Consider the following 25,602-nt stretch of genomic DNA (forward strand, 5'->3'; position numbering starts at 1 on the left):
CTTCCTTTTACAACTTTGTTGCTCCTGCTGGTATTTCATATTTCAGTTGAGGGAGAGCGCGATGGAGAGGATGACACATATAGTGGTTGGTTTGACAACCAAGGCTAAACATCTCGTCGAAGTCACAACGTCTTGTTCTTGTGAGGAACCACGAGATTAACCCAATCAGCCTTTTACCGGTCGAGGAAGCCGTCAGGGTGGAACTTGGGACGCAAAATCAATTTGTTGAAGACGATGTTGGCGTTGAAAGGGGGGACACACAAGATCCCAAGTGTCGTTGCCGATGAGGGCGATGTACTCACCTATCATGGTGACGAACTAGTGAGGGTCTTTGAGAGCACCCCGAATGGCCGCATCCGTTGCTGGCTCGGAGGCTGACTCGGTCAACGCCGATATCTTCGCGCGCCGGTTACGTTGTTTTAATACTTGTTGAACATTATTGTGATGCACGTTGATTTTTTTCAAATACATGATTAATACTTTTTCAAATACACATTAAAAAAATACCTGTTGTTTTCTAAATAGTTATGGAACAGAGGGAGTACATGAGAAACAGTTTTTTTAAGGTACAAACACCTTTTAGAACCACAATGACAAAAAAATACATTTCCTGAACATTTTTATAATCCACAATGAACATTTTCTATAAACTAAACAAAGTATTTTTTATATGTATGTATATTTTTTAAAGCATTTTCAGGAATAAATATACGTACGAAAAATAAAAACAAAAAGCCTTCCACATGGGGAAAACAAAACAGAAATAGAAAAAAACTCTAGTGGGCTGACCTACTACTGGTTGCCTTTCAAGGCGAGATGTACCTCTCTGATGGGGGTGACACGGGGAACCGAGTGGGACCGGATTCCTCAAACTCAGACGGTGAAACTAAAGCTTGGACAAAAATGTGGAAGGTGGATGTGCCATCGAAGATTAAAATCTTATTATGGAGGTTGGCCCATCAGTGGCTTCCGTCAGCTGATTTGGTACATCATCGACACATGACAACATCGTCGTGTTGTGGATTATGCGGCGCTGATGATTCATGGGTCCATTCATTGCTGCAATGCAACATGGCACACTGCGTATGGGTTCTTGAGGACCGAGACCTAGTTCACGTTACTGAGAACAACGAGAGCCTGATGCTAAATGTGGGATATTAGCGCTCATTGAAGCTCTACCACATGATGATTTTATTAGGGTTCTAAGAGCATCTCCAACAGCCGCGCAACGCGCCGCGCGCAAAAAACGCATTTGCCGCGCGCCGTTCGCCTGGTTTGGCGCGGCCGGCAGCGCTGGCTCCAGCAGACGCGTCAAAATTGAGCCCGCGCGTAGCTCCAGCGGCCACACTAAAATGTTGCGCGCGCTAAACATTGCATACATTTTTTTAAATAAAACGATAAATAAAATTCATAGATAGAAAAAACGGTACGTAGATATTTTACATAGTTCCATAGCATAGATAGATAAAAACTATTAGATAGTGCAACGACATAGATAAAAACTACTGGATATTGCAACTACATACGCAACTACAGCCTACTCCCAGTCGTCGTCGTCATCGTCATCGTCGCCATCCTCGCTGGTCTGGTCCGAGGTATCGAGCCACATGTCATCCCAACGATCATCATGGTGGCGCGTCGGTGGCGGGGCGCTGGAGCGGTGGCGCGCGTGGCAGCGGAAGCAACCGAGGAAGCGGTGGAGGCGCGCGTGGCAGCGGAAGAGGAAGAGAAGTGTGTGGAATAGGCGCGTGACGAGCGCCACAATTTATAGGCGCGCCGGAAGCGGTGCGCCAAAAATAGCGCGCGACCTGCCGCCTTTTCCCGCGCGCGACTTTTCCGCCACCGCTGGAGCGCGCCAAAGCGTCCCGCGCGCGCTAAAAACTCGGTTTACCGCGCGCACGCCTTTTGGCACTCACGCAGGAAGGATTTACACGAGCAGATTCTTCAATCACCTCAATCCACACAATTCTTTGTAAATAATTTTATCAGGGAACTCGAGGAGTGCAGACCGAAGAAAACTAGCATATCCCCAACGGTAGGCGTGGTGCACCGACATTGAATCGCTCCAGTTGCTGGCACAACTAAGATTAGAGTGGACGGGGCCGTGTCACGTCATTCAAGCGAGGGCTCTTATAGTGCCATATGCAGGAGTGACACGTGTAATTACATGGGCTCGTCGGCGATTAAGTGCTCAGGTATCACTTCGGCTTATATCTGGCCATGGGCCGGGCCGGGCCGGGCTTGGGCCGGGCCTGAAAAAGCCCACGGCAGAAAACTGAGGTCCAGGCCCTCCCAGGCAGTATCATCGGGCCTACTTTTCAAGCCCAAGCCCGGCCCATCTGGCAAAAAGCCCTGAAAAGCCTTTAGGGCTTAGGGCCGTGGGCCGGGCCTCTTCCTTAAAATGCCAATATGCCAAGCCCAAGCCCGTCCAGGCCCTGCTGGTGGGCTCAAAACTCAGGCCCAAGCCCGGCCCATGGGCAAGCCCATCGGGCCTAGGCCCTGGATTTTACGGCCGGGCCTGGGTGGGCCGACAGGGCCGGGCCTGAGATGGCCAGGACTACTTCGGCTACTCTTGAAGCACTGCCCTGTCAGGAAGCTCTTTCACTTTCCCTTGGCTCTCGTTATCACATGTGGTCATAGCCTCTGACTGTCAATAAGAAATCAACAATTCCCAAGGGCACTGGCGGGCTGTATACTAGCATCGTAAAGGATATTATTTCAACGGCAACCCAATTGCAAGAATGTTCTTTCATCCTTGAAGGATGTGCCACGAACTTTGAGGCATATAGCCTCGCTAAACATACTCTAAGCCTATCTTTAGGACGCCATGTGTGGCTCCTCAATCCTCCCACCCTAGATTGTATAACCATGAATTGTGATCAATAAAGGGGAGTGCGTTTTAGACTAAAAAACCTAGGGAGCCGAGTGGGACCTCCTATATGACGGATCCGTCATATAGGATCGCGACGCTCAAGAGTGACGCGACTGGGCCCAAGCCCACCAGGGCACATAGCGAGTTATTTTTTAGTGTGACAAAAACATCCCAGAAACACACTATGCTGCGGAGGATGCAAACTCAAGACCTGATACTGCTGAACACCTGCTCCTATGGCCTCCATTTGGTAAAATAACTGACGTGGTTTAGTTTGAACTAAAACCACATCAGTTGTTTCCGAACGGAGGGAGCACAACCGATGGCTTCTCATGATTTAAGAACACATACAACGTTGGGATTTGGACACATTTTAGAAAAAAATCGAAACATTTTTTGCAAATCATAAATAATTTTGAAATGCCGAATATGTTAAAAACACACAAAAATGAACAATTTTAATAAAAAAGGTCAACAATTTTTGTAATTCCATTTTTTCTGGAAAATGTGAACAAATTTCGGTATATCACACATTTTTTGACAACATGAACAAATTTTGAAAACGTAAACACTTTATGTAAATTCCTAAACAATTTTTCAAGTGTGAACAATTTTTGAAAATTCTGAATATTTTTCTGAAAACTCGTTTTCTAAACGGGAACAAAATCAAATTCATGAACAAAAAATTAAATTCAGATTTTTTGTTGAATTTTTGAACATTCATGAAAGTTTTGAACAATTTTTTGAAAATGAGAAACGGTTTTCAAAATTGATTTTTCTTGAAAAATATAAAGAAAGTACGAAACTTCCATACATGGAATTTTTCGAATTTATGAAAATGAAAAAAGAAACATAGAAAACTAGATGATAAATTAAAAAAATTATAAACATAAAAATGAAAGAGAAGAAGAAGAACAAAAAAAAAGCAAAACTGTGCGGCCTCTTACATACTACAAGTGGGCCGACCCACTACATCGAGCCTTTTGTGTTTCACCCAACCTCGTACGTTTCTATCGTTTCTTATGCTTTATGTTTAAGTTTTTTGATTTATTTTGCCTTCGTTAATACGTCTAAATATTCTAAAAATATATAATAAATATTTTTTATTTTTAATACTTCTACATATTTTCAATATTTTGAAAAAAATCTAAAAATATATAACAAAACATGTTAACCAAGAATTTAAAAATCAGTAAATGCGTATAGTTGAAAAATCTCATGTATACGAAAATGCATAAAAAAGAGAATGTGTATCAAAAAATATTAATCATGTATTTAAAAATATAAATTGTGTACATAAATATTTCTGATGTATATCAAAAATGCATAATGTGATGCTTGCTTTTAAATTGCATGCGGTCAGCTTGCCGGTTAGGGACAGTGCAAAATCGCCATACAAGCATGCATGCATGCAAGTGATAATGTCAGCATAATTATTTTCATATTTCCAAATTTAAAATGTTTTATCTCAAATAGAAAATTGATTTTTAATGCGCTTTCACTATTAAATTCTAGCGCCGAGATCATTGAAACTACATCCCATGTTGATACATTTTGACGACTTTTTTTGGGGTCAATAGTTACCACGTCTCAGCTACGTATCAGTATGTTATCATGCCTGCAGTATAAAAGTTATCATGTTGTTTGCACGGAAGTTATGATGGGCATAAAAATGGTTTCCCAACCTTCTTTCCACATTCGCAATAGGACAAAATGTTAATGTCATTCTAGATTCTCTCGTTCAAAAAAAATTATATTTTGTAGATCAGACATTGGTCACGTTCAAAATCCATTTTCACCATTAATCTGTCGCAACGAGTCATTAAAAACTAGATCTCATGTTGATATGTTTGATGATTTTTTAGGTCAAAAGTTACCATGCCTAGACTACGTAAATTATCGCGCCTAGTGTTGGGGAACGTAGTAATTTCAAAAAAAATTCCTACGCACACGCAAGATCATGGTGATGCATAGCAACGAGAGGGGAGAGTGTTGTCCACGTACCCTCGTAGACCGACAGCGAAAGCGTTATCACAACGCGGTTGATGTAGTCGTACGTCTTCACGATCCGACCGATCAAGTACCGAACGCACGGCACCTCCGAGTTCTACACACGTTCAGCTCGATGACGTCACTCGAACTCTGATCCAGCCGAGTGTTGAGGGAGAGTTTCGTCAGCACGACGGCGTGGTGACGATGATGATGTTCCACCGACGCAGTGCTTCGCTTAAGCTCCGCAACGGTATTATCGAGGTGTAATATGGTGGAGGGGGCACCGCACACGGCTAAGAGATCTCAAGGATCAATTGTTGTGTCTCTGGATGCCCCCCTGCCCCCGTATATAAAGGAGCAAGGGAGGAGGCCGGCCCTAGGAGGGGGCGCACCAAGTGTGGAGTCCTACTAGGACTCCCTAGTCCTAGTAGGATTCCACCTCCCATATGGAATAGGAAAAGAGGAAGGGAAAAAGAGAAGGAAGGAAGGGGGCGCCCCCCTTCCCTAGTCCAATTCGGACCAGACCAAGGGGAGGGGTGCGGTCACCCTTGAGGCCCTTTTCCTTCTTTCCCGTATGGCCCAATAAGGCCCAATACGTATTCACGTAACTCTCTGGTACTCTGAAAAATACCCGAATCACTCGGAACCTTTCCGAAGTCCGAATATAGTCGTCCAATATATCGATCTTTACGTCTCGGCCATTTCGAGACTCCTCGTCATGTCCCCGATCTCATCCGGGACTCCGAACTCCTTCGGTACATCAAAACTCAATAAAACTGTCATCGTAACGTTAAGCGTGCGGACCCTACGGGTTTGAGAACTATGTAGACATGACCGAGACACCTCTCCGGTCAATAACCAATAGCGGGACCTGGATGCCCATATTGGCTCCCACATATTCTACGAAGATCTTTATCGGTCAGACCGCATAACAACATACGTTGTTCCCTTTGTCACCGGTATGTTACTTGCCCGAGATTCGATCGTCGGTATCTCGATACCTAGTTCAATCTCATCTCGTTACTGGCAAGTCTCTTTACTCGTTCCGTAATACATCATCCCGCAACTAACTCATTAGTCACAATGCTTGCAAGGCTTATAGTGATGTGCATTACCGAGTGGGCCCAGAGATACCTCTCCAACAATCGGAGTGATAAATCCTAATCTCGAAATACGCCAACCCAACAAGTACCTTTGGAGACACCTGTAGAGCACCTTTATAATCACCCATTTACGTTGTGACGTTTGGTAGCACACAAAGTGTTCCTCCGGTAAACGGGAGTTGCATAATCTCATAGTCATAGGAACATGTATAAGTCATGAAGAAAGCAATAGCAACATACTAAACGATCGGGTGCTAAGCTAACGGAATGGGTCAAGTCAATCACGTCATTCTCCTAATGAGGTGATCCCGTTAATCAAATGACAACTCATGTCTATGGCTAGGAAACATAACCATCTTTGATTAACGAGCTAGTCAAGTAGAGGCATACTAGTGACACTCTGTTTGTCTATGTATTCACACATGTATTATTTTTCCGGTTAATACAATTCTAGCATGAATAATAAACATTTATCATGATATAAGGAAATATATAATACTTTATTATTGCCTCTAGGGCATATTTCCTTCACCTAGTCTACCTAATTTTCATGAGTGTGCTAAGTCAGTTTCCATGCCTAGCCGAATTAAAGGAGACAAGAGCAACAACCAAAAGAAATATGAGAGGAAGCTTTTCACAAATACTACGCTGGTAATGTTTTAATTTTCGCTTGATATATTAAACTTTGACAACTTCCGTCTCATATTATTGCAGTGAAAATAAACTTGGTTACATTACTTGATTGCTTTAGATAATGTGCCTGTGGCACTCAAGTATCCAACATACCGATTGCACCTCTCATTTTGGGGGCACCACCTCTCATTTTAGGGGCACCGACAGGTTGAGATTAGCATCACTAGATCTGGCTATTTTCTTCGTTGCAATGTGTTTTCTATAACATTCATACTGAATGGAGAAAAGGGGAAAATGTGGCAACAAAAGGTTCTTAACTCAGGACCATTGTTTAATTAATGCCACATGCAAAATTTCAATAGTTGAGACATATATATTTCTTTTTTATGTGTCCATTGTAAGAAAAATGCTATGTGCCTAATCTAGATGATCATGTTCTCATTTTTTTCAATCATGATTGCATTATATATTTTTATGTTTTGTGCTTACTGTGTTTTTTCATAGGTTCCGGCTGCAACGTGCAGGGTATCTACTAGTTACTTCAAAGTGCACACACACTTTTTTACGGTTGCGAGCGGCCGCTACGCGACAGCCTGTCCTCTGTTTCTTTTGTTTGGCCAATGCGCTCATGCATATGATGACAGACATTCTCACTCACTTGATCCAGCGCTCCTCATGTTGCATTATGCATCCTCCCTTGCATGTGACTGATTTAATTAACTATGTTTTATACAAATTCAAAAAGCCATACCTTTTAAACCATGTGTCGGAATTCAGATCCGTTTTCACCGTTAGAATCCCCGAGATGAGATCTTTGAAACTAGGCCATGCACTGGTATATTTCAATGAATTTTTTCCAATGCCAATTTTGGTGCTATACGGTGCAACTGTATTGCTACATGATGCAACTTTGAGACTGCATGGTGCAAAAAATTCAAAACCAACTTTAGAACTGCATGATGAACTTCCTATGCAACCTAGCAACCATAACAACCAACTTTTTATGATGTCCAACTAGTTTGCTGCCCCAGCCAACTACCTAGTAGTCAATGTGCAACTCCCCTCGCTACTAATGGATATGTAGTTTTTCACTCCTCGGACACACTGCCCCACCTACCCTACCAACAATGTGTGCAACTCATTCCCCTCCCTCTTTCGTGGATGTGTAGTTTCAGTTGGCAGGGTAACAGATGGAGTTGCACATACTGCCCTAGGCAGTTGGCCGAGGCGACCCGCAAAGTTGCACATTTCACAGGCAGGGATAGTTGGATGGCGAAAATTGCACATTGATGAGGGTAGTGAAAAGTGGCATATAGACACGGTTACAGGAGTTGTACACTCTCGTCGGCATAGTCGCGCACGCACAACCTCGGATTTCTACACACTTGTCGGCATAGTCGCACATACGCGGCCGAGGAGGTGAACATTCTCGCCGGCATAGTAGCTTACGCACGATTGCAAGAGTTGCACATGTGCGGCGGCATAGTCACACACACACACACACACACACACACACACACACACACACGACTACGGAGCTGCACACTCCCCTTGGCATAGTACCTCACGCATGGCCGCGGAGTTGCACACTCTCATCGATATAATCGCACACGCATGGTAGCGGAGTTGTATATCTCACTGTTAGGGGTTAGTTTGGGGTGGAGGTGCCATCCGTGAAAAACTGCACATCCAGTAGGGGGAAAGTTGCACATCGACGTAAGTAATTGCACATCAACTGCTAGACAGTTGCACCAAACAGGGAATAAATTGCACATAATTTTTTTCTGAAACATGCTCACCCGGGATCTAGTTTCGAAAAGTACGTCGAAAGAATTCCTATGGTGAAAGCGGATATTAATTTTGATGTTTGGTTAAAAAATTATTAATTATTTTAGAAAAAGAAAACCAGACTTAAATGCGTTCACACCTGTGCATATCAGTGAAGAGTGAAAATTGCACATTCACGAGTAGCGAGAAAGTTGCACAACGACTGTCATATAGTTGCACATTGACTGCTAGACACTTGCACCAAACGGGGATTAAACTGCACAAAAAGTTCATCGAAACATACCCTTGCGGGATCTAGTTTTGAAAAGCACGTCGCATGGGTTCCAACAGTGAAAACGGATCTTAATTTCGACGCGCGTTTTAAAAGTTACGACTTAAAAAAACACAAATTAAATGCATTCACATATGTTCACATGGGTGCTTTTGTATTTTTTTCTGTTTACATTTTACATTCCTAATATAGATTATATTTTTCCTTATATGGATCAGGAAGACAAATTATTTTCTTTTATGGATTATTAGGGGACCAAATATTTCCTTTTTGGTCAGCCACTCTGGATCACTAGGGAGCATCCGGCTGCTCCCTAGATGCGTTCATATTCGTCATGAGTTCCCTAGCCTTCCTGCGAGAAAATGGAATAGAAACGTCAGCTTTACCGAAATCCGTCGATATGCAACTCAATACCTAGTACTCATTCTTGGGTTGATATCGTTAGGTACACAAGTGGCAGATAAGAAAGAAGAACAAAAGTACTTTGCCAGCCTAACATCATAGCAGCATTTGGAGGACACTCAAAAGAGACGAGCATAAGAGAGTAGTTACCGTAGTTCACGTTCAATCTCAGCACTCTGAGGATCCAAGTTTTGTGCATCCAACAGAGCATCATAGGCTTGTTCATACTCCTGGGTGTAGAGAAAATCAAAGAAAGTGACCAGACTGAAGATCAGTATGAAATACGACACTGGCAATGTCAAGTAGCTAGACTCACCTCGAGTAGCATGAGAGCTGCACCTTCACGGTAGAAAACTTTTGCCCATTGAGGTCGCAACATTCTACACCTGAGAGCATCTGACAAAGCACCTTCACCATCTCCCATTAGCAGTTTAGTAAGACTCCTGTTCGCGTACAGTGCTGCACTCTCTCCATGACTTATTGCCTACACTCAACAGAAAGAAGACATGGAAATATTATTCTAAACTTAAAATGGTGGCGTACAAAAGTTTTTTCTAATGCTTATTCATGGACAGGTAGAAAACTGTCTAAAAGCTTTACTACTAGGTACTCCCTCCGTAAAGAAATATTATTTCTTTACGGAGGGAGTAATATACTGCAGAATGGGGTAGACATCAAATCAGACACGTAAATAGAAAAAGTGGACAGCCATATAAAATATTTATATGAGCTGAGAAGAAAAAATAACTTCAATTTCATGGATTTGGGAGATGTAATAAGTCAACGAAAGTTTGACATGTACAAATTATTTAAAATATGTTTCTCAACTGAATTCAAAATTTACTTACTATGCATGACCTGCGTGAGTTAATTAAGACCAGTCTAAATCAGTGACAAATTACATGAAATCATGTCAACTACATACATGACAAATTAACAATTGATATATCTAGAGAAGTATGAGAACTAACTCCATCTACATCTGACCTATTTGTTGTTCCATATCCCTAATAATATGCATCGAGAAGCAGGCAAACGTAGCTTTTACTCATTCCTTGTCACCCCCTAAACGGGCTCCATGAGAAAATCTTCTTTCACTCTACTCAAATAGTAAGATGCATGACTTTAAACACATTCTTAATGTATACTCTCTTCAAATTATATTAATTTTAGATGGGCATTGCTCAGATCCAGTCGTAACTTTAGTTGATCTAATTAGAGTATATAGTAAGAAACCCACTTAGTAAAAACAGAAAATGCGCATAGATTGGTTAATTGGTTCCTGATTAACAAGCAAAATCTTACCACCTAAACTATAAGAGGTTAAGTAAAAGAGGGTTACCATGTCATACAACTCTGATGCCAGCTTATAGTCCTTCTGCTTGAATGCTATATCAGCTTGTAACTTTAAGAAACTTTTTCTTCTTTGGCAATTCTTTTGATCCTGGAAAATACATAAGGAAACAATGAACTGAATGTTCGAATTTTGGTAATAATGATCATTTACTATGATAATTTGTATCGTGGAGAAATTCAACAAGATTGTGTTCAACACTCTAGTTAGGTGTCTATACTAGGTGGGTAGCTCTTTGACATGCTTATGCTACTGCTCATGCTGCTTCGCATGGGGTGTCAACTTAGTCTATGGATTGGTTGTCCAACACCCACCCTAGCTAGGCGGAGTTATTTTTCTTGTAACCTTTGGACGTGATGGTTTGTGTGTATCTTGCGAAGGCGGGACTGGGTTTGTACTCATTGTCTAGAGCCGATCTTATTGTGTTTGTACTTTCCAAGCTTGGAAGTAGCAAAACTCTTTTACTCAATGATTTTTACCGAGTTTGGTTAGTATTTTAAATTCATTACAATCCGGAGTTTGTTTATTTTGTGTTGCATTAACGAATTGATAGTGCATACCACACATGGGTTCATTATGTCTATTGTTAGGCAGCCCTCTTGTTAGACCAGGGCTAGATGCTACCTCAGCATGATCACATTACCCTTCTAAATTACAGTTAATTTGTTATAGGCTAGTCAGGAGTTAAAAAAATTATCTTTATGATTATCACAAATTGGGAAACCTAAGATTACACCAATAAAAAGTCGTGGTTATCTCAATGTACATACAATGTCATGCATATAGTAACCATAGTTTATAATAGCACTTAATGGACAAATTCAGAATAGAATACCAAAATTAAACTTAAGCTTTCAAGCAATATTCAGTAGTACAAAACAATACACGAACAGAAACATACCAGTGGCTTTTTGGCTTCAATCTTTGCATGAGAAATTACACCCTCAATAGTCCAGTTTGGGACATTTGGAATTGGGGAAGTCAAAGGAAACAGCATTTCAACCTCTTCCCTGCAATCACGTGCCGCAGCAAGCTGTACTGGCAACCAACCCAACTGGGCAATGGAAGGAAAAATAACTGTCATTCATTGTCTAATTTAGAAATGTCATTCAAAAAGGGAACCAGTTGGGATATAGAAAAGAACATGAACATTACGCCGTTTAATCAATGCAAGAAATGTAATATTATCACAAAGTTAACAGTATCTAAGTACAAGTAAATAGCAACATTTGTAGAATAAAAATAGCTTTGGTACTTCAATAGGAACTCAATAACTGACAATCAACGGAAAATGACAAATAGATATAAACCATTGAGAATTGGGATGCATCCCAGTGCTAGACTTGCAATCGTGTCGCCGCGCTCACCGGGGTTCAATTGCCTGCGGCGAATTAATACCACATTATGGGAGGAGCCCTCATAGAAACTATTTGCTAAATGATATGGATTGTTTTGATGCAAGGTAAGACAACTTTACTAGGCACAAGGTACAATTTCCTGTTAGTATAATCAACGGCGCAAAGCAACCTAAAAGCATTCCCAAATAACTCCCCATCATAATGAGAAAAGTTGTATAAAAGTACCACTGAAAGCTTTATGAGAATGCGGCGATATGTTGCATAGAGACCAACAAAATATATAGAGAAAAATACAAAACATACATCATCAGAAACATTAGCATCTGCTCCAACATCCAAGAGGAACTGAATGAAGTTGGTATAACCTCCTCGCGCCGTAGCAAACCCCAAAGGAGTGAGACCGAAAGTCTTCCAATTAACATCGGCACCAGCCTGTGAAAAGGATTGTGCAAATGAGTATTAGCAATGATATCTCCATGTACATCAGAGTATAGAGATGGTAGAGTAAGCAAAATTACAACATAGATATGGAGGAATAATCCAGAGAATTCTAACCTTAACGAGCGTCTCCATGCATTTGAATGAATGCTTAGTAAGAGCCATAAAGAAGGGACTTCCCAAACAATGGACACTGATATTAGGCTGAAAGACGGATATTGTGTATTAATAAATGCAGGTGACTCAAGATTTTATTTTTGAGATAAGAAAATAAGAAAAGTGAAGGACATATACATCTGCGCCGTGGTCCAACAAAATCTCCAATGTCTTATCTTGTCCGCTTTCAGCAGCCAGAAAGAGTGGTGTTCCACGACCATAGTTTATGTCGACTGGAACTCCTTCTGAAAGGAGGAACTTTGTTACCATGCAGCATCCTGTGATAAACAAAAATGATCCCATAAGTCATGTTCTAACAAAACATTTAAACAAAGGGAGTGTACTAGCAAAGCCTATCTAGTAAAACGACCAACTTCAAGAAATCATGTGTGTGCCTGTGCACGCGCGCGCGTGTGCATGTGGGTGTCAGGGTGAAGAACCTTTAGCCGCAGCATGGTGAAGAACTGTGCGTCCTTTGTCATCTGCTTTCGTTAAATCACCACCACGATCAAGAAAATACTTAACGGTGGCAACATCACCGGACCGAGCAGACACCATAAATGGAGTCATACCTGTGATAACATAACAAGCACATCGTCAACGCAATCGAAGATATTATGCATGCTGGCAAACATTGACATGGAAGCCACCGGTTTTAAGCATGAAGAAAGCGATAGATGAAGACCTTCAGCACCAGCTCCATATCCCGGAGCATTCACATCTCCCTTGAGCTCCTCCACCAAATACTTGCTAACCTCCAGTTGGGCAAACATTGCCGCGGCGTGCAACACAGAAACCCCATCGATGTTGAAAGAAAAAATCGCCGATGGGTCACCACTTCCTTTGGTAAGACTCTGTACAATGCCTTTCCCAAAAGTAAACACCATCACAAATAGACCAAATTAGCAAAGACAGAAGACCAAAAGAAAAGAAGCGAGAGCGTATGTGAAATTACTATACAGCAATTTCATGAAGTTGAGGGGAGCAATCTGATACCTTTGAGGGAATCGAGGTTTCCGGCGACGGCCGCTTTCATGAGAGCCTTCGTATCTGCACACGCGCGCGCACAGTCAGAATTTTAGAAACGTAATCAGGGGTCAGAAAGAAGGAGGGGAACGAACGCGGGAGCAAGCAGTCAGGGGCTACCTTCGAAGGAATCTTTCATGGGAGCGTCGTCGTGGATGCCGCTACCTTCGAGGGGATCGTTCATGGGAGCCTCGTTGCCGGCGTCGTGGGTGTCGCCAGCGGATGGGCAGTAGTTTAACTGAGACATGGCCAAGGCTAGCGATCACCGTCGATCGAAGGCTTCGTCGGCGGCGGCGACGCGGAAGGGGATGAGAACCCTGCGCTGCGCTGTGGTTCGGAGAATCGGAGTTGGGGTTTCCCTCTACTCGGGTGTTGAGTCCACGCACTTTATATTGGCGGGCGAGGAAGGCGGGGGCGCGGCACATTGGCTGGGCCCGGTGTTGGTGGACACGAATCCCTACTCCGTATGTGGCTCGTGCGCCCGCCAACGGTTACGAAGAGCAGGTGTATCCACGACTCCGTGCTCAGGTGGGTGTGGCGCGCGCGCAGGTCCGAGGACGAGCAAAAAGGCTGCCGCGAGGAACCGCAGGCGCGCGCTGTTTCGCGGGACTCCTCGAGCAAATCGTACCCCTTGGATTTTGAATGGATGGGCCAGATCCAGCGCTGCAGGAAACTTGCATAGAACTCTGCTGCTACTGCCTTTGCTTCGCTGCAGTCCGGGCCCTTCTTTGACTACCCCTTCTGCAGGCTTGGCCGCTTTGACTAAGAGTGACCTTTGCCCCAAAAAACACAACTAAGAGTGACGTCTCTGTGATTTATGAAAAACTACTTAATTCCACCGGCTGATTCCTTCCTCCCGTCAACCGCCTCCTCCTCCTCCGCTCGACACATGCTCCTTGTGGGGCATGCCCCCTGCCAACCTCTACATTTTTTCTCCTTCGCACCTTCTCTTCTTCATGTTTCCCTTTCGTCATGTGGGGCCTCGCCATGTCGGCTCTGGGGACGGGCTCCCTACGGCGACCACCCATCTCCCAGCTGCCACAAATCAAGAGAGGATTCTGACGTCGACCAGGCATGCGCATCCGCCAATCCCAACACTGATGCAGCATCACCGACGTCGTCATGGAGCATCCAATGGAAGCAGCATCGAGCGCCACAGGTGGTACGATGGAGCTTCTGCGCTTGGTCGTCAGCATTGTGATAGAGCATAGTGTGCGGTCGCCAGTGGCAGAGGACGAAAAAACAATTTAAGGTGGGGCGGACCTTGCACTGACAACCGTTGCGGCAACACGTACGCCAGCCAACAACGGCCTCTAGCAATGCCGCTACGCCGCTACTGCTCACATGTCGTAGTATAGCCAGCTTGGAGAGCTAGGATTGAAGCAACCCCGGGTAAAAGAAATAAGTTCGACCACATGAAGTAACTTTGTCACTTATAACTACCCAAAAATACGTAAAATTCCTGAAAAATACCTCAAATTTACAAAAGAAGCTCAATTTCTTAACAGATCTGCAATTTAAACTCAATGCTCAGCAATCTAACATAAAATGACTTTGGTATAAAAATGCTTCAATTTAGTTCAACAACGCATATATGAATACATACACTGGGACTGCACACACAACCATTTTTCAATTAAATTCAATTCCATGCACGATGCATTGTGAGAAAATTACAAAGCACGAAAATTTGAGTTCATTGTCACATAAGCAGATATAAGCTCCTGCATAAGCTGGCTATACTACGTCCAAAACCTGGAGCCAAGCACCGGTTCTCGTATCTCCTCATGGCCTCATCTAATAAAATTACCAAACGGTGATACGCTCTAAGAAAATTACCAAGGATGAATAGACATTTACTCTTTTTTTTTAGAAACATGAATAGACATTTACCGAGCGACAAGGAAGCCGCCAGCCAAACGATACTGACGCGCTTGGGCCTTTCTTTTCTGGCCTTCTGGGTTGTGCTGGGCTGAACCCAAGCCCCATACGACCATGTCCTCTTTTTTCTTCCCAGCCATCCAGCGATGTACCCTGTACCCTCGACCGGATGCGTACGCAGCGACGCAGCGTACCTGTATATAGTCTTGCGCGAAATCAAGGTAGGGCGGGCGCCCGACCTCGCCCTACCGAGTCCTCCGCCTGTGGCGGTCGCCGGTACTGCGATGGAGCATCGCCGGCTCTGCGACGACATCATGATGCAACGGCGACCGCAACGGGGCAACAACTCCGGTGATGTTGCACAGCCACCGGTGTTACAATGGAGCATCACCGGCTCTACGACCATTGTTGTGATGCAAGCTACTAGGCGAGCGACTACCACTGCAAATGTCGCCGAGGGTCGATACTGTAGTGGTGTTGCAAGCTGGTCGGGCATGGCTACTAGTTGGAGTCACGTGTGTGCTGTGTTGCAGCATTCTTGGTTGCGGCGAGCGCGGCATTTGTTACGAGTTGGTTGTGTGCGGCTGTTCGTCGAAGCCACATGGATGCTGCATTGCAGCATGCTGCTCGGTCGCGGCAAGCTTGCTAGTGTTTTGCTACAAGTCAACCGGCGGCGCAACTCCAACAAGCGGGTGCTACGAGATGCTGCATTGCAGCATGCTCGGTCGCGGTGAGCTTGCTGATGTTTTGCTATGAGTCGACCGGTGGCGTGACTCCAACAAGCAAATGCTACAGGCTGGCAAGCATGCGCGAGGAACCGGGATGCTACTTTGCAACTTGCGCGGTTGTTGCCGATGTGTTGCGGGAAGCATGGAAGGTGAGATTGAAGAGATAGTGAGATCAACTCAAAAGGAGGGTCAAGCGGACCTATTCGGGATTCAACGGCTACCGAGGCAGGTGATTCTTTCCCAAGATCAATCGGCTGACACCTAGCAGTCCCCTTGATTTATTGGGATCACTTTGCAAATCGGATCAGTCAATGAGGATCTAGTTAAGCGTTAAACAACATATTAATGCTACGTGCATGACCCTCTCAGTTATTTATAAATTGGTGGATTCTATGTTGAGCAAATACAATACAAAATTAGAGCATGATTGGTTTGGTGAAAAAAGTGGCAGGCCAATCGGCACTGCCAAGTATTGACTATGATTACCAAGTTGTCTACCAATCTCACATAAAATTTCTAATGTCTGACAGATCTTGGTATTTTTAATATTTGGCAATGCTAAAATTTGGTTAGCCAAGTATTGGCAGTATAAACCGATCATGCTCTAAAAAGCATATCGTCGACAAAAGCAATGTCACCGTACATGGCCAACCGCACTCACGGCCCGACGACTTCAACTTCGCTGCAACTTCACAGAAAAGCACCTTTCCACCGCCACAAGCATATTTAGCAGCCTGATCAACACGACAACACCAGAGAAGAGAAGACATGTTCAAGAGAGCGGCAGGCATGAGCAGCTCCGGTTCTGAGAGAACGGCCAACATGACTTGTACGCTGCTGAGCAGCCTCAACCGCAGAGAGGTCCTATCAATTTCCTGCACCCATAAGCCCCGAAAAGCTTCACTGACGGTGCGGGCACCCTATGCACTTTATCAAAAGGTTGGACACAAAGACAGACACACAATGGTACCGCAAAAATATGCTCTTATTTGAGGGAAATGTACAAGAACCAGACACAATAATCCACCCTACTTGTATACCTGAGAGACCGAGTGATCATGAAAGATAAGAAGCCTTGCACAGAAACTGGATAATTGGAATTGCATACATACTCATCCAAAAGCAAAAGGAACTGGCCACTATGATCCAAGGGCCAGACAAGAAAATCTCATCTCCTTAGCAATCTGAAGACGCAACATTCGCGACACGTTTCAGCCTTTTGGTTCAAATAAAAAACACAAGGATTAGAAGTTGATGCTGACTCCACTTTTAGTAAGAACCGGCACATGTTGCAGCCTGCAGTTCAACACATGCACGCCCTTCACTGCTCGCCTTCAGCAGGATGATTCTTCATGAGTTCCCTAGCCTTCCTGCATGAATTCGAAACCATAAGGAATGAACTGCACAAGTCCTTCACTATGCAGCCCAATAAGGAATTGCACTATACGTGACTGAGACAGAAGTGGCACATAACAAACAAAAGAAGCTCTTCAGAGGCGTCTAAGATTGCACTAGTGGCTTTTGCCGTGATAGTCTAGTGTGCTACTACTGCTTCCCATCACTATAAAAGCACTTTGCCAACCTAAAATCACTTTTTAACCATACAAAACAGCTGCATGTATTGATTAATATAGAAGATTACACGCCAAAGATGGCCCGATACATACAATGCTCAAAGAACACACGACCAAAGGAACGCCAAACCGGGAAGGACCTAGCCATACCTAGACAAATGCAAAGTAGGAGTACAAGTGTACAACATGAGGGCACGGAAGCAACAACCATCAGCGCATGCAGCGCCAGTTAGTGTGACAACAGACCCCCGTACCGAGCCAACCTAAGACCATACTGGTATCGGGAAGATACTCAGAGGAGATAAGCGTAGGAGAGTGGGTTACCGCAGTTCACGCTCAATTTCAGCATTCCCAGGATCCAGCTTTTGTGCATCCAAGAGAGCATGACAGGCTTGTTTATACTCCTGATGCAGAGGAGATCAAAGAATGTGGCCAGACTGTAAGATCAATATGAAACAAGCCATAAGTGAAGACACCGGCAAGCTAGAGGCACCTTGAGTAGCATGTGAGCTGTAGCTTGACGGTAGCAAGCTTTTGCACAATCAGGCCGCAGCATTCTGCACCTGAGAGCATCTGACAAAGCACCTTCACCATCACCCATGAGCAGTTTACAAAGACTCCTGTTTGCATACAGTGTTGCACTCTCTGCATGATCTATTGCCTACACTCAAAAGTTGGTCATGCAAATATTATTCTCAACATAAAATGATGGCATAAAGTTTCTTTTATTCTAACGCTTATTCATGGAATGGTAGAAAACTGTCTAAAAACTTTAGTAATTTACTACCCAGTAATACTGCAGAATGGAGTAATTGAACACGTTCTCTTACTAGACTGATTGGCTTGTTCAATTTACATCTACGGTCAATTTGGATATGCAGTCAACAATCCTAAGTAGACATTACATCCTAAGTAGACATTACATCGAACACATTAACAGAAACAGTAGACAACCACATCAAATATTCATATTAGCCAAGAAGAAAAAATAACTTCTCAGAGATTCTGGAGATGTAAGACATCAGCGAAGTTTGACATGTGCAAATAATGTCAAAGTGGTTTCTCAACTGATGTCAAATTTGCTTACTATGCATGATATATGTCAGTTAAGATCGAATTCAAATCAGTGACAAATCAATGTTCATTTATCCATTACCTTGTACATTTTCTGTTTTGGGGCCATTCAAAGCTCATATTTACATTAAAAATAGTTAGATATCCTAAATGGTTAACAATGTAAATAGAGTATAGTAAGAAAACCTAGTTACTAGTAAAAAAAACAAAATGCTCTTAAATTGGTTCCCATTAACAGAAAAAACTTACTATCTAAACCATGACAGGTTAAGTGAAAGAGGTTTACCAAACCATACAACTTTGATGCCAACTTATACTCCTGCTTGAATGCCGTATTAGCCTGTAACTTTAAGAAAGCCATTCTTCTTTCAACGTGCTTTTGCTCCTAGATAACACATAATGAAACATGAATTGAATGAGTGGATTTTGGAAATAATCATCAGTTACTATGATAATTTGTATCCAGAGAAATGCAATAACATTTTGTTCAACATTCTCAATAGTTTGGTGTCTAGGTGGCTATCTCTTTGACATGATTATGCTGCAATGCCTACTGCACATGCTCCTTGGAGTGAAGAAATCCTTTACTGGTTCTGAAGCTCAAAGTTCAGCTGCAGTCCAAATTTAAGCTTCCAAACCGGCATAAGGGGCAAATATTTCACTGGTTCAGAGATTAGCTGTGCCAGGTTTTATTTGAATCAAACCAAAACGTCAAGGTCTTAAAGGGACTCCTTTGCAGTTATAGGTATATAAAGTATCCTAAAAATGAGGAACAGTAGGCTCTCTACTTCAAAGAAGTATGCTGCTGTACAACCGTCCTTCTCTTTATCATTGAATGTTGTCGGCAAAGTTAGAACAATGTTAGAATCTACAAAACACCAGGTGGGGCCACAGAACAAGGTGTTGCTTCTTTCACGGAAAGAACCAAGGAGAATACATCACATATGTGCTCGCCTGTTAGGTACATAATGCGATAAAAAAAGGACTCAGAAATATACATGACAGATAGCATTTGCCCAGGCATCAAGAATTTAGTCACGAGAAAAGAGTGCAAGATAATTTTGTGCTGAACTAAAAATATAGTGTTCATGTGACATTATTACTAGACTAGATGCTAACGAAGCACACCCTTTACATGATGCTGGTGTATTTTCCAACCATGGTATAGTATCAATAATACCATAACTATGAACCATCTTCAAGCATCTCACTATTCTCTACACAACATAAGCTTATGGCAGTTAATAGAATGAACTCTTTTAAGATGCTCCACCTTACCTCACCAGAAGTAAGGTAAGGTTTAAATATGAGTCGTTTATTGATAGAGATTAGTTTTGGCCTCGCAGAAATAATGCTAATAAGCAACCGGTGGCGTATTTAGGCATCTAATAGATACAAATCCTTCCATAACAAATGGTCACAATTTTCTCTGGAAAAAAAAGGGTAACAGTCTGACAATCGATATACAGTCAAAATATTGATGTGGGATCTTTATCATGTTCCAATTAATTGGTGTGAATCAACATCCAATCCACAAGTGACATACTTGATTACATAGCTATCAATAGACTCCTAATGCTCATTAATAGAGGACTCTTCTAATCAATGATCTTTACCAATTATTCAGCCCAAAAACCTGAGTGTGGTTAGCATTTTATATTCATTACAGTAGAGGGTTTGTTTATATTATTGTGTTCTGTTACCAAATTGATAGTGCATTCCACACATGGATTCGTGATGTCTACTGTTAGACCAGGGCCAGATGTCTCAGCACGATCATATTGCCCTTCTAAATGACAGTTTGTAGTTTGTTCTCAGCTAGTCAGCAGTTAAAAACTACTTTTATGATTATCCCAAGTTGGGACACCTGAGATTACCCCCATAAATAAGTCGACATTCTCTCAATGTACATATGGTGTCATGGATATAGTAACCACAATTAATAATAACATTTAATGAACAAATTTAGGGCTGAAGAACCAATTAAAGGTTTACCTTTCAAACAATATTCAGTATAAAAACAGCATAAGAACAGAAAATAACATACCATTGGCTTTTTTTCTTCAATTTTTGCATAAGAAATTACTCCCTCGATACTCCAGTTTCGGACATTTGGAATTGGGGAAGTCAAAGGAAACAACATTTCAACTTCTTCCTTGCAATCACGCACCGCAGCAAACTCTATTGGCAACCTACCCAACTGGGAAACATAAGAAAAAGTAACTGTCATTTATTTTAAAATTTAACAACATCATTCAAGAAGGGAAACATTTGGAATATAGGAAAAGAACATGAACATTACGTAATGTAATAGTATTTTTTAGAAAGAAGCAGGATCTAAGTAATATTTTTAATCAAATGTATCAACAGGGAATTTACCCAGCAAGCATTTTCAAATATTCAAACTGCCAACACAAGGTTTCAATGACAGGAATTTGAGCAAAAAATATTTTGTGGTGTCCCACTTGAGTCTCCATTAAATAAATAGATAAAACGCGAGGAGAAGTAGCTTTACATGTGGTTTTTTAGCAGGTTCTTCAACTGATAGTGGCATCAATATAAACAGGTACTTTGAGTAAAAGAATGAAAACAGAATACCAACAGCAGGGATGACGAACATAAAGTAAACTAAACAAAAAGTAAATTTATTTATTGTCTATTTCATGGGTACATTTGAGAAATGCTGCTACCCAGAATTGTGAGATCTCAGCATCTGATCAACTGTTAAGTATGCATCGATATATGTTGCGAACTTGTTCGATACAAGCAAGTACCAACATTTTTAGAAGGGTATATGTATATATGCTGGAACAGAATAGGCATACTTCTTCAATAAGAACTCACTAACTGACAATCAACAGAAAGTGACAAGTCTAAAGATAGACAATTGCAAATTGGGCTGTATCCTAGTGGTGGACGTGCGGTGGTCTCACCCCGCTGGCCCAGATTCAATTGCGCTGAGGCTAATTAATATTTCATTATGGGAGGAGCCCTGATAGGTCTATTTATTAAATGATATGGATTATTTGGTTGAAAGGTCGAGCCAACTTAGGCACAAATGCGATTTCCCATTAGCGTAGTCAACGACATAAAGCAAACCTAAACTCATGCCCAAATAACTCCCGAACATAATAAGAAGAGCTGTATAATATTATCAGCAGAAGATTTAATAGAAAATGGTGATATGCTGCATAGCTGTCAGAAAACGCAGCCAGATGCCAGAGGGGGAGGGGGGCAAACAGCGAACGTTGGAGCGAGCACTCATCAGGGGCCAAGGGGCGCGCCGAAAGCCGTACGTACCGGCGTCGTCGGCGTCGCCGGCGGGGGGGCAGTAGATGAACGGAGCCGGAGCGTCCATGGCCGGCGATCTCGCCCGCGGATCGGTCGGAAGCTTCCCGGCGGCGACGACGGAGAACCCTGCGCTGCGGCCAGCGTGGGGGGTTGGGGCCCGTCTTCTCTCTCTGTGTCAGCGCGCTGCCTCTTCCTAGCTTTGCTTTGGTCTGGACTCTGGAGCTCGCCCCGTTAAAGGTGGCGCAGCGGATGGGCTCGGTGTTGCTGCCGCACCGGAACCACTGCTCTGCTCTCCAGTGTACGTGGCTCCTGCGCCCGCCGTCGGCGTACCAAGACCAGGTGCATCCATGTAGAGGGCCAGTCGACGGGCGACGCGTGTGCGCCAAAAGGCTGCCGCGCCGAACCGTAGGCGCTACTCCGCTGAGCTCCTCGAGCGAATCGCAGGCCTTGGGTGTTGAATGAAGGGACCAGATCCAGCGCTACAGCACATTAGCCTAGAAATGGTGCTACTGCTTTTGCTTCGCCGCCGTCTGCGTTCTCTGTGCCTACCCCTTGTGGAGGCTAGGCCGCTTTGACTGCAGACGTGGAGCTCAGACTTGCTGATCAGTGAATACTGTAGACCTATTGGATTTCCTGAGTGTGTACTCTGGTTACAAAAATTACCAGGCCAATTTCGTTCGAGTTGAAACAAATTGTGAGTACCGAAACACTAGAACTAACACCTAACTTAGCCAACAAATGGGCAGCGCCATTAGCCGTCCTCCGAACCCAGGTTAGCCTGAAATCATGGCTTTGACCTCTTCGACCGTCCTACAGGCGATAGATTCCTCTCCTTACCTTCTTGCATCCCAGCAACCACCTGCGAGTCCGTTTCCAAGTGCAGCTTCCGTATGTCCCTCTGTATGGCTAGCTGAATCGCCTTTTTGCATGCCAGAAGCTCAGCCATATCCGGCTTGGAGCAGTCCGGGAAGAAGTGGGATGCAGCTCCCCTGAAAGCTCCATCTTCGTCCCTGAAAATCACGCCCCCACCACCGCTCCAACCGGACCTAGCCATAGCCCCATCAACATTAGCTTTCACCCAACATCTGGGACACAGTTACCCCAGATTGTATTCAGACGAGATCCCTAATATAGTCTAATAAAGTGGGGTTTTGAAGTTCGAAAAACAAAACAAAACAAATTGTGAGTACGCAAAAGAACAAAGGTCACAGAGCAAGCTAGATTTTACACAGGTCACAGAGCAACAGTCTTGGCAATACCTAAAGGGCTAATCTGCCTACTTGTAACCATTACTAGTAGTACTATTCTGGCAAGTTCCCCCTTCCACATCCAATACACTTTCTTCAGTCTGCTCTCACTGCTAATCACCTGAGCTTTACTTCCTAGCGTACACGATCACAGCTCATCCGAAAAGCGCTAGCTACAGTACCATGCACATTACTGAACAATGGCGGAAATGAACAATGGCTTCACGATAATCTACACAGCCTCGGACCTAGGGACGTTTTTTCCATCTTCACACGCTTGGCTGAACTGCATTTGAGTGGACCTGCACGGGGGAGTTTGAAACTGTCAAATTCAGATAGATGGCATCAAAATGCAAAACCCCTCTCTTTCCCAGAAGAAAAAAGAAGGTGTAGAATAGGATGAACTCACGACGGGAACATTTATGAATTTTGCGCCCGTGAAATCTGCCCATGACAGGCACAAAAGAAGCATCTACTGATATGCGCGGTACTTGTTCTTCCGTAAAAAAAGAAAAAACAGCTCAAAAGTTCAATCGGTTGGCTGGACCTATGTGAAGCCAGCAGAAAGGTCAGACTGTGAGCCATCACACTATAATAGCACCTACGGTTCCACGTGCACTTGTTGGTACTGCAATGCTATATATGCATGCCATTGTTTACCTGAAAGTGCCTTTCTTCAGGATGGCTTACGGATCTGTGCTTCAGCTCTCCACGGTTTGTTGTGAGCTCATCCAATATTTCAGAGTCGTCTCTGCTGTCACAGCTTCCTGAATTTGAGCCATCTTCCTCCTGCGTGACGATACAAGAGTTTCAGAGTAACATAAGATGGACAATACACCTTGAGGCGTTGCAGAGAATGAAACGAAGTCTGGACAGATAGAAAGTTTAGCCGAGAACCCAAGCTGAACTCGTACCAGCGTTTGTTCATGTGGGACACCTTCAAGTTCTTCGTACTCGGCTGCGTCCAGTTCCCGCAAGTCATTGGGCTCAAAGAACTTTGGGAGTAGGTGTTGCCTGATGAGAATCATAATGAAGAAAGGCAGCGGGAAGAGGATCCCTGCTACTGGTATCCATGTTATGCCGAAGCATATCAAGAGATACACAAACTGGAAGACCGTAAAGGCAGATATTGTTCTTGAAGGCACTGACTCCACGAAAGATGCATGTGGGCCTTCCAAGACCCTGCAAAGGTTACAACGCTGCGTGTTAGTGCAATCTGTTACTATTAATATAGTCCCTGTATCTTAGCGAAAATGGTGTGATCCAAAAGGAAGCACACAGCAAGTTGATTTGTTCAGATGAGATGAACAGATGCAGAATAGACATTACTTGTAGCGTCGGCTTGCTCCAATGCACAGAAGCTGCAACCTTTCCCAAAACTGGTTCCCAGGTAGGCTATCAATGGCCATGTAGGCAAAGTAACCCCAGAGGACCGAAGTTGGTATCATCTTGATAACCGGCATAGCTCCCACACAACCACCAACAAGTAAGGATTGCAGCAGGTTGCTTAGTCTCTGTTCGTTCACGCGAACAGGCAAATGTGCTTCGATATATTTGCTAGGATCAAATTCTCCAGCCAACTTCCCTTCTTCGTCACCTTCCCACAGCACAGCATCCTTCAAGCTCTTCAAGTCCTTGTCAACAGAATTAGCCTGCAGGCCATTTTTTCAGCCATATGAGCATGTACTTTATGGTATTTCCTTACAAAGTTAATAGAAAATATTAACATTCAAATATTTACTGAAAAGAAACTAATGCATGGAAACATCAAGGATGCAGAAGCAACTACATGACTTTAGCCTACAAGTCATTTTGGTTTTTCCTCTAGTTTATGCTCTCTCCAAAAAAAATCTTCACCAAATTGCAAAACATGAGAGGCGGTGCCCCCCCTGGTGCAGTAACATTACATTCGCTACAAAAACCTAAGGTGCTGTGGACAACAAGGGGAAATTAGATAGTAAGATAACAGACTGAAAGACTCACATTCTGGTTGCTATCCATTTGGATGAACACTTCCTGCATCTTGCCATAGATTTCCAAACTGCTCGCACGGTTTGACATGCCCTCTTTGGCAGTTTGAAGCATCTTTTTGCGTAGCAACTAAATTGGCAGAAAAAGAGAAGATGGGTAAGCAAATCTGACTACCGTAGTCCGTAGCATATGACGCAGATCAGTCTGCATTTCACTAACCTGCCCCTTGAGGACAGCAAGGCTTCTTGTATGCATTGGGGACTGAGGAAGTACTCCATTTGATGGAGGAATGCCAAGCAAACCACATAGTAGGACCTGCACCGTTAACATACCGCGAGAAAAGGAAACACGACATGGTAAATCAGAATTTGGAGCTAAAATGCAGTCAGGTCTCAGGATAAATGGGGAGGGGAATCTTTTCACTATTTTCAGTTTTTCACTAA

General features: G+C 43.3%; 3 protein-coding genes across 4 annotated transcripts in view; all 3 read right to left on the reverse strand.

Annotated features, from left to right (window-relative positions):
• Window positions 1–7,748: 7,748 nt before the first annotated feature.
• On the reverse strand, window positions 7,749–13,766 carry LOC123074206 (ankyrin repeat domain-containing protein 17). The gene is made up of 12 exons (XM_044497103.1): window positions 13,514–13,766; window positions 13,364–13,417; window positions 13,053–13,232; window positions 12,808–12,939; window positions 12,506–12,645; window positions 12,329–12,415; window positions 12,077–12,205; window positions 11,317–11,469; window positions 10,404–10,505; window positions 9,378–9,545; window positions 9,212–9,291; window positions 7,749–9,011 (listed from the first exon to the last, which is right to left on the reverse strand). Exons 1-12 carry the CDS (start codon window positions 13,638–13,640, stop codon window positions 8,951–8,953), a joined length of 1,413 nt encoding a protein of 470 aa, XP_044353038.1. The 5' UTR covers window positions 13,641–13,766; the 3' UTR covers window positions 7,749–8,950.
• A 3,289-nt stretch (window positions 13,767–17,055) lies between these two features.
• Window positions 17,056–22,277, reverse strand: LOC123077589 (sperm-associated antigen 1A). Its single transcript, XM_044499882.1, has 6 exons — window positions 21,951–22,277; window positions 20,698–20,850; window positions 18,937–19,035; window positions 18,070–18,237; window positions 17,901–17,980; window positions 17,056–17,372 (listed from the first exon to the last, which is right to left on the reverse strand). Exons 2-6 carry the CDS (start codon window positions 20,791–20,793, stop codon window positions 17,324–17,326), a joined length of 492 nt encoding a protein of 163 aa, XP_044355817.1. The 5' UTR covers window positions 20,794–20,850; window positions 21,951–22,277; the 3' UTR covers window positions 17,056–17,323.
• An 869-nt stretch (window positions 22,278–23,146) lies between these two features.
• The window catches only part of LOC100136989 (boron transporter 4), a 5,948-nt gene continuing 3,492 nt past the window's right edge, over window positions 23,147–25,602 (reverse strand). Inside the window, exons 9-15 of one of the 2 annotated variants that reach the window (XR_006436720.1) lie at window positions 25,379–25,474; window positions 25,172–25,288; window positions 24,518–24,840; window positions 24,103–24,370; window positions 23,849–23,977; window positions 23,598–23,735; window positions 23,147–23,490 (exon numbers count right to left, since the gene is read on the reverse strand). Coding sequence is in view for 1 of the 2 variants with exons in the window: in XM_044499881.1 (XP_044355816.1) it covers window positions 23,458–23,490; window positions 23,849–23,977; window positions 24,103–24,370; window positions 24,518–24,840; window positions 25,172–25,288; window positions 25,379–25,474 (966 nt within the window). In the remaining variant the exon portion in view is untranslated. The remainder of the gene's footprint in view (window positions 23,491–23,597; window positions 23,736–23,848; window positions 23,978–24,102; window positions 24,371–24,517; window positions 24,841–25,171; window positions 25,289–25,378; window positions 25,475–25,602) is intronic. The other variant, XM_044499881.1, reaches the window with a different exon arrangement.

The sequence above is a fragment of the Triticum aestivum genome, chromosome 3D, assembly GCF_018294505.1.
Source record: "Triticum aestivum cultivar Chinese Spring chromosome 3D, IWGSC CS RefSeq v2.1, whole genome shotgun sequence".
NCBI classification, from domain to species: Eukaryota; Viridiplantae; Streptophyta; class Magnoliopsida; order Poales; family Poaceae; genus Triticum; species Triticum aestivum.

Bases quoted from the DNA above. Each gene is read 5' to 3' on its own strand.
- LOC123077589 (XM_044499882.1), bottom strand. From the start codon at position 20,793: ATGTTGTTTCCTTTGACTTCCCCAATTCCAAATGTCCGAAACTGGAGT. The intron at 19,036-20,697 runs GTATGTTATTTT...TGTGTTATCTAG, and splicing joins TTGAAGAAAAAAAGCCAATG to GAGCAAAAGCACGTTGAAAG. The intron at 17,981-18,069 runs GTGCCTCTAGCT...CCTCTGCATCAG, and splicing joins CAGCTCACATGCTACTCAAG to GAGTATAAACAAGCCTGTCA.
- LOC123074206 (XM_044497103.1), bottom strand. From the start codon at position 13,640: ATGTCTCAGTTAAACTACTGCCCATCCGCTGGCGACACCCACGACGCC. The intron at 12,940-13,052 runs GTCTTCATCTAT...ATGTTATCACAG, and splicing joins ATATGGAGCTGGTGCTGAAG to GTATGACTCCATTTATGGTG. The intron at 12,206-12,328 runs GTTAGAATTCTC...TCCTTTTCACAG, and splicing joins GCATGGAGACGCTCGTTAAG to GCTGGTGCCGATGTTAATTG.